We start from the raw sequence: 9,215 nt of genomic DNA on the forward strand, positions 1-9,215 counted from the left end.
CCCCACCATTTTTCGCGGCGAATGGATTAAGTCATTCATCATCATAAATATCCCATTTAGGTGCAACTGAATGTGTATTATTTGCCAGATATTCAATATATCCCAAGAAATCTTCTTCCTCTTTTGTATAAAGAGACATGGGCTTGTAGTCCCTGCATGTTCTTCATGCAAATGTTGTGGAAGGTCATCTAAGGTGAAAACAGAAATTGCATGCTTTTCGTCAAGTAGTAGATGTTTGAATATTCACGGAGTCTGTGCTGCTGAAGTTGACCCAAAACTCCTGTTGCCTCTAGTTGTTGCTGATAATGTTGCTACTTCAAGAATTTCAGGAGTTATAATCTTTTCGAATATAATTTGAGCAATGCATTCACCATGTGTTATATAATAATCATGATTGAAGATTAGAATAAGCACTTCACCTTTGTAATCGGAATCAATAACTTCTGCTCCAACGTATAAACCATGTTTCCAGGCAACACCAGATCGTGTTGCTAATCACCCATAGGTGTGGGAAGGAATTTCAAAGCAAAGGTCTGTTGGAATTAATTTTCTTCCTCAGGATGGAACAATCATATTTTCACTGGCGGCTAAATCAAATCCCGCTACACCTGTTGATTTTTGAGTTGGTAAAATAGCATTAGTGGAAAGCCGTGTTACCAGAATTGTGGGTGAGGCTTTTAATGTTCCTAAGAGTGATGCCTTATCAGCTAATACTTTATCTTTAATTTTCTTCCATGTTTCCTGCCTTTCTTCAATAGTCTTTAGAAACTTTTGCTGCAAGTCATGGGAAGTCTGGCTTGATGAAGTGGATTCATTAATCCATTTTGTAGACATGAGCCAAGAAGTATATTCCTCATATGTATTTGTTCCTTCTGTCTTCGATGGCCAAGGTAAATAATCTTCATCTTCGGGGTAGTCTTTGTTGATAAAAATTCCTGGTGCCTTTTCTATTAATACCGCAAGGGTTTGGAAAGATTCTTCATCACTTTGGATTTCTTCATCCTTTTCATTATAGTGTATTGCCTGAGAGACTGTTGCAGTTTGATAATTATTGAAACTTAAAGATATCCTCCCATCTAAAAGATTCCTGGTATTTAATTCTGATGGTTGCATTGGTATGGTTATCTGCGTTGGTCGTAGGGTCCAATTAAGCCCTTGCAAATGGGTAGTGGAATATCGTCTTCTCGGAAGGGCCCTTACTCCATGGCTTGTTAGGTACTCTACTTCTCCCTGTACCTCATAAGCAAAACCCACATTAGAAGTATTGGGTAACCTTCCTATCATACCTCGAGTTATGAGGAGATTTGCTTCACCTCCTTGCCATTGATCATACCCCCGGGTTAAGATAGATACTTGAATATTTCTATAAAAATCTCCAATTGTATGCATAATATTAGGAATTACATAAACTAACTGGCTTCCTTGGGTAAGATCTATTTCCATCGTAGCAAGGATTGTTTGATCTCCTATCCAGCGATTGTCTCTAAAAATAGTAAGAGTCATGGTTCCTTCTTCTTGCCTGTGTAGTATTTGTATACGCACTTGAAGAACACCCAGGTGGATATATTGCATTCTACTTCATTGTAGTTGGTTGAAACTTTCTTCTTGGATGAATATCCTATCTTGTTGATTTCCATCTATAACTAGGAGTGGCTCTTCTAATCTGTGGACGTATACCCTATGGTGGGCATCATTCCTCCGTGAATGATATAGTACTTCTGCTGGTACTATTGCAACTCTTTCTAATTGAACTTGAGGGTCTATTTGCTGCTCTAGGGTATGTGCATGTGTGGCTCTCCCAGTTAGTCGTCTTCCGATTCTTCTTGCCGCCTGTTGAGTATTATAAATTCTTCTCTGATTTCTTCGGTATTCCCTGATTTGATCATCATAAAAAGGTGTTGTAACTATTGTATGTTGTTGTTCAGTGACTACCCTTGTCATTTACTTCTTGAGTTTAGTTTGTTCTTCTTCAAGGATTTTGTAAGGGTCACGGAATCCTCGTAGTCGCCCTTTCTTTTCCCTAGGTTTTTCACCTAAGGACAAGCCTTTCAGCTTATCAATAAGTTCTGCAGGGATGATTGAAGTTGAAGTTGTTACTCCTTTTCTAGTTTGTTCAAGGATAGTTTTTAGATCTGCTTGAATATCCTTCAAACTTTCAACAATCTGCACAAGTAATTGAAGTTGAGTATTATTTTGCTTAATAATAGCAGAATTTCCTGAAGTGGGTTCTTGGAATTCGCTTGGCCTAGCGTATCTTATAGAAGGAGATTCTATTTGTTCTGTGGCTTGAATATCTTCCTTGTATGAGAGTGTGCCCTTAGTTATAGAGTAGCTTTCACTCATGAGATTGTCCACCTTTCTAGTTTATGGAGAAGTTTTTCCACTCGTTCTAGCTTTTTATTGAGGTCAGAGAGCTTGTTACAACAATTGCAGAACAACCACACCTTCAAGAAAAGGAAGTTTTAAAGATAGCACCCATGTTCATGCTATCTTTTAATTTTTAATGATCCACAAGTTGATAGAGTTGGTACCCGAATCAGTGTTTGGTGTAATAGGTCTTGACGTCAATTTTTTATAAGTGTAAAAATATTTCACTGGATGTCTAATCTCCCCATGCAAAAGGTTATTATGTTAGGACAAATACTCCCTCATCATTTATCCCTTTCTGTGGGGCCGCCCTGACTTCATCTTTTGATAATATCTACTTAGTGTCTGGGGCCCAACAATTTGATTAGATAAAATATAATTATATTCAGTTAGATAATTTAAAGCTGGTAGTTTATTCAAAGCAAATATTCATTTTATGTATGTCATTTGAGAATTTTCAATTCGATGAATTCCTTTTTCATGCATCTGACAAAAATTGTCACTGGCTTAAAGTGATTAACAATTTTTAATGATTTTATTAATTATTCATGCATTATTAAATGAATAGTTTTAGTTATGTTCATATTACATGATAAAGTTTAAATTGATTGATTTTATATATTAAAAGTGAGTACATATATTAAATTATAAAAATAAATTTATTTAAGTTACATTATAGGATTGATCTCATTTTTATTTTATTTTTTTAATTGATACTAACTATCCATCTTATTTCGATTAATTTGAGATGATCGAACGACTTTACAGAAGTTTCTCATTAACTATCAGGATAAATCGGAAAATGTTCACAGCAGATAGTCTATCAATCTATCGTTTTTAGATCAATCGCTCATTAACTAAAATTCATTCGTTAATTTACTTAAACAGAGACTTGATCCTTGAATATTTGAAAAAGTGAGAAGATGTCCCGCCATTGTGTCCCGGGGCAAATTGATAAATGAATGGATCATCATGCCCATTGTTAGTTAGATTAGAAGATTTAAGATCCTATGTTTGATCGTACAATCCAACCTGTTGAGATGTATCATCATCACTTTGTTAGATTGATAGGATCTTGATCTCCATAACCTTGTTCAAATTGTTAAATGAATGGATCATCCCATAGTTGTTTCAAGATGATATTTGTGATTGACCATTTCCGTATCGACCTGAGACAAGTAGATAGTGACGTTGGGGACGAGCGAATTATCTTTTTCCATCAAGATGAAATCGTAGAAGATTAAGATCCTATGTTTGATCCTACAAATTAAAAATCTGTTGATGTCATCTCTTTGTTAGATGGATAGGATCGTGATCTCTATAACCTTGCCCAAATTGATAAATGAATGGATCATCGTAGAAGGCAGAGCACCTTCTCAGTCAGTTTCTCAGGCAGATAAGAATTGAGATGAATTAATGAATAATTTTTTTTTAATGAGGGATTGATCTAAAAACATTGGGCTTATAAGTAAATTTATCATGAGTACTTTTCAATTTATTCCAATGGTCAATAGAAAATTTTCTTTAAACAAATTTATCATAAGTATTTTTCAATTTATTCCAATGGTCAATAAAAAATTTTCTTGATCGATCGTCTAAAATTAATCAACGTAAATTAAATATTTAATATCAACTTAAATGAAAAAAGAAAAGATGAAACTAGTATAAGAGGTTTTTCCTTTTTCAAATATGACTATTCAAAAGAGAGCGTTGTGCGCAACGGTTAAATTGTTCTCGTATTAGCATGAGTTCGAATTTCAAAAATAATCTCTCAGTAAGCGGTATAAGATTGTATATAATAAATATTTTTTAAAAATCCACATTGATGAAAAAGACTGCGCTTCAAATATGATAATTTCCTAGGACCTTAAAGAAGTATTTGACTGTAGCTTCATTTAACCGTTTTAGACGGCATAACTCATCAGGCAGTGGACTAATTTGAGAGGTTACTGATCAACGAATAGTCTAGTTAAGAAGACTTTGACAACTTTTGCAAAAATGATCATCCACCAATTATGTCTCACCAGTCGGGCAATCAGAAAAGTATAGCCTAAAAGTGAATCGAATCTAAGACCAATAGTGCATTGGTTCAAAAGGATTCCGGACATGATCATACCACATTGCTTCCTGCTAAAGACTTCCAAATCTCCGAGCACTCTTCTTCCTCACCCTTAGACTTGCTCCTCTCAGAAACCTCAAAAGAGCTAGGCATCTGCATCAGGTCGAGTGTCAAGTGACTCCTGGCGATCTCTGGCAAGCGACTGCAGCCACCTGGAAAACATGGTAGTGCTGCTTCTTGTATTACTTGCTGCTGTTGGTGAAGCCACAGGGAAGAGCTAGAGTGGTGGCATTCCTTGTGATCCAAGAATAGTTGCCGAGCAAGAACGGCTGCCCGGTTCTCAGCAATGAGCTCATTGAGGGCGGCACTCGATCTGGAGGAGAACTCTGAGGAAGAGCAAATCCAAGGAGAAGCCTTGGATGACAGAAGAGAGAGAGCACAACCCGGTGAAGCTGATAAGTAGGGGATCATGCCTCTGGTCATTGCTCTTTCTGCAAATACAATGAGAGAATGATCATGAGACAATACAAATGCCCAACCGTTTCCCAGACTTGTGAGTTCACTTCTTTGATGTTTTCTAACAATTATTAGTCCAGTGCTTTGCAGTAGTTTGTAGATGATTAGTAATTTAACTCTGTGAACTTTGTTCCAACTATCATAAAAGATTATTTCTGGCATGAATATTTCAAATGGAAACCTTCGCTTGCTATATGTGCAAGTTCCTTATTGTCAATAATAATTTACTTAGTTGTGAATTCTGCTTTATGATATGCTCTTAACTTAGTTTCCACTACAATAAAAGATGATTTCTACTATCATTAATTCGAAGTGCAATCTTTTAGTCACTATCTTTTCTTGCAATCCTTTAGTCATTATTTCTGAAATTTTAGATTTACATCATTTTGGTTTACTATTGATTTCATATAGATGTCTGAACTCATGAGTTAAGTTAAATCTAAACTGAAATTAGGCAATCAGCCTAATTTCATCTTCATTGTGCAGTGTTTTTTTTTTCTTCAGAATTGATAAAGACCTGCAAGCTCTCGAGAAGCCCAGCTTTTCACCATTGTTTCATCATGTTCTGGCAATACCACTATGTACTCGGAGAATAGCCCATCCAGTGATCAACTCAAATTCAAACTAGTTTAGTTACTGTCGACAAAAACCAGGAAACTACTCCATCAAACTTTGCTGAACAATCAATGAACCAACCACACCATCAAAGCTAACAAGAGCTTGTGATGATGATTCACCAACCAACAGGCCAATTCAAAAGTCCAATCCACGAAAAGAGGCAGCAAGCCACCCCATGCTGATACTTTAACACTGCTACAGATTTGACAGTGTTGACAAAAACCACTCACCTCACTCACTGCCTTTCTCTCTCAACTTGCATTCCAAACCCTAAAACCTACCTCTAGATCTGTTCCCTACTCTGAAGGGTGCACTCTACCGCACAACACACAGCTTGTCCACTCAAAATCACTTCACTTTCAAAATTCCTGCACACTTTATGTTCCATCCTCTCTCTCTCTCTCTCTCTCTCTCGTGTTTGATTTTCAGCTTTATCATTTCACACACACAGTTTAGGAAATTACATTGAAGCATCGTGCAGTTGAAGGCACGGATAGAATAGTTTATCAATTTTCTCAAAAAAAAAAAAATTGAAAAATTAAACCATCTAAAACTCTTATGGCTTGTACAGTTGTACTGGTCTGGCATGCTATCTAGTAATGGCAAAATTGTGGATTTTCTAGAACATGCAGCGAAAAGGAACGGACACAGAGGAAAAGAGTGGTACCTAAAGCAGGGGCTCTGGCGACGGACTCCGCCGCGTTGTTGCCCTTTCTCCGCCTCTCGTTGTGCCCCGCCAGCCGGCGGCGGCAGCTCCTCTTGGCTTCGTCGAACTCTGCTATCGCGTGAAACCTGCGATTTTCATTTGTAAGCTTTTTGAGTTTCCGACGATGGCGATGGAGAGAGTTTTAACGGCGGTGGGGGAAATGGGCACCTGCTACATTGCTGGCAGAAGCGCTGGTCGAGGCCGAGGACGACGACCTTGACCGCCTTGGAGTGCGGCTCGCACACCTTGTGCCGCTTGTGGTACTCCTTCTCCTCCACTAGCGCCTTGCCGCACCCGTCCACCTGACACCTCGGCGCCGCCGACGCCGACCGCTTTGCGGCGGCGGAGCCGGTCTCCTCGCTGCCGTGGAGGTGCCGCTTGCCGAGCTTGAGGCAAGTGAGGTGGTGGCGGTGCTGGTAGTCGAAATTCGGGACCCAGCTGCTGCTGCTGCTCCCGGCGATCGTCGGCGGGAGATGGTGGTGGTGGTGGTGGTGGTGGTGGCCGCGATGGTGGTGATTGAAGGAAGAGGGAGGAGGGGGAGCGTAGGAAGTGGAAGAGATGACGTGAGACGAAGACGGCCAGTTACCGAGCTCCCAAACATCCCACGCCGACCCTCCGCCGACCCGGATGCCCGCCGCTGAGTCGCCGCCGTGGGCGTCCATCGCCGATGATTGATATTGGGGGACCGCCGCGATTGCTGCTCGCTCGGTATGTATCTATATGCATGGCCGGGAGAGTTCGGGGGGCCCAGACACGCGGAGAAAGGTGATTGACGAATCGGGAAAAAGGGGTCAAGCGGGGCCTGGCAAGGAGTCAGTTGGTGGCCCCTAAGAAAAGTAGAGATGGGCCACCACCTCTTAATTTCTATATTCGCTGCCTCGTCCGCATCGGTAGATATCGATCTCATAACGGCAGAAATTAAGGTAAATACTAGATTCCGTATAACTAGAGAGGTGTAAATTAACCGGCTCTTTATAACATATTCTTATAACATATTCGAAACTCTGATTTGATAAAAATTTATTTAAATTTATTTAATGAGTCTGATTAAGATAATAAATTAAACTTAAGTTTTACAATACTCAACTTGCTCATGAATATTGTTAGTTAGTAAATTCATGAATCAATTTTTAAATAAAAAAATAATAATTATGATATTGAATTTATAGATTTTATACTTGACTTATAAAAAATATAGATAAATATATTAAATTTATTTATTAGAATAAAATTTTAAATTTTAATAAAAATATTATAATTTTTTTAAATATATAATTTAATTTTTAATGAATATTTGAATTTATAATTTATATTTATTAAACTCATTTTGGTTCGATAAAATTCGAATAAGGTCGTATGCCATGAATATATTTGTTAAATAAAGTTCGAGCTCGGCTTGATTATAAAGAGTCAAACTCAAACATTTAAGAATTCAGCTCAACTCGATTACACCCCCTATGTATAACTCTGGATAGAATAAGATATGGGGTGTTATTATATTGGGTCATAAGATTAAAATTCGACGTGTTTGAATATGTCTTCTTTCATACTTTAGTCGCTGTATTAATGACTAATAGTCATCCGTAATTTATTTTTTCTGTGTTGGCCAAGAGATGGGTTAGCAGGAGTGCTAAGGTGAGCGAATTGCCTTTTGCCACGCTAGACAGAGTAAAGATGCCTTGGGATAGGGTGTCATGATTAGATCCTCCAATGATAGATTAGGGATCTAGGGTTCAAGATTTAACTATGACGTATTATTGATAAATTTTTTTCTTAATGGGTAGTGGATATGAAAATGCTGGCTGTTAAAATTGGTCTCGATGTGTATTTTTTTTATTTATCCTAATGGCCGACGAAAAATTTTCGTAAGACTAGATTTTATGTTCGATATTATCTAATCTAATTAATCTTTTTTAATAGAATAAAGATGCTCCCGATTTGCAATATTCATTTTATAATGAATTATTATCCCACCAATTGACACATAAGTGATTACACGAGTTTGAGTTTAAGTTTTAATGGATATAAAATATTTTATTAAATCTTCTTCCTACAAGAGTCATTTCGCTAGAGAAAATTTTCATCATGATTTATCCCTTCCAAATAGTGTAAGATCATCTTAAAAAGATAATTAAGGTGACGGCTTCATCTTTGTTTCAAAAGATGCACCAAGTCATGGTACAACAGTATCTCCATGGATTAACACAGATAGTTATCTACATGAATGGTTGCTCCTATAGATTCTGAAATCAATTATCAATGGGTACAAAATATCTTGTTGGATGTTAATATAATAATATCTCCATGGATTAACACAGTTAATATCTACATGAGTGATTGTTCCTATAGATTCTGAAATCAATTATCAACAGGTATAAAATATCTTATTAGATGTCTAATCTTTTCGATGCAAAGGATCATTCTCTTATAATTTATCTCCTTATAAGATAATAACTTCATCTTGTTTTTACGCTAACCGTTAATGCTCAAGTAATTTTTTTAAATATTTATGAATTTAATCTCAATTATGATTGTTGGATATTTTTGTTAGTGGGTAGAAAAATAAGTTACTGCTGAAGATTCTTGGGTGCAAGTTTAGCTAGAATTTTTGGCGGCGGCTACTATTTGAAATGAGTTTAGAATCTGCTATGCATGTAAAGTTCAATTGAATTAGGTTTGAAAAGCAGTCCAGTGGATAAAATCATAAAATTTCTATCATGCAGAATCTCAGGAAGGATAGAATTATATTAATTGTCTTATATATAATTGAATCCATGACAATTAAATCCCTTGACAATAATTTTATCATTGTACCAAAATTTCCTTTCAAATAAAACATATAAATGGATGAATTTTAACTATTTATTAGTTCTCCAAAAAGACATAATATGTTAGTCTTGCAAAAACAACGTGGGAATTTCAATTGATCCTTTCGGAATAATTAGACAT

General features: G+C 36.9%; 1 protein-coding gene across 1 annotated transcript; it reads right to left on the bottom strand.

Moving 5' to 3' along the window:
* Positions 1-4,304: 4,304 nt before the first annotated feature.
* Positions 4,305-6,957, bottom strand: LOC122041439 (squamosa promoter-binding-like protein 7). Its single transcript, XM_042601118.1, has 3 exons — positions 6,435-6,957; positions 6,228-6,352; positions 4,305-4,917 (listed from the first exon to the last, which is right to left on the bottom strand). The coding sequence occupies exons 1-3, from the start codon at positions 6,926-6,928 to the stop codon at positions 4,478-4,480; spliced, it is 1,059 nt and encodes a 352-aa protein (XP_042457052.1). The 5' UTR covers positions 6,929-6,957; the 3' UTR covers positions 4,305-4,477.
* Between the last annotated feature and the right edge of the window lie 2,258 nt (positions 6,958-9,215).

Source organism: Zingiber officinale, chromosome 2A (assembly GCF_018446385.1).
Source record: "Zingiber officinale cultivar Zhangliang chromosome 2A, Zo_v1.1, whole genome shotgun sequence".
Classification (NCBI taxonomy): domain Eukaryota; kingdom Viridiplantae; phylum Streptophyta; class Magnoliopsida; order Zingiberales; family Zingiberaceae; genus Zingiber; species Zingiber officinale.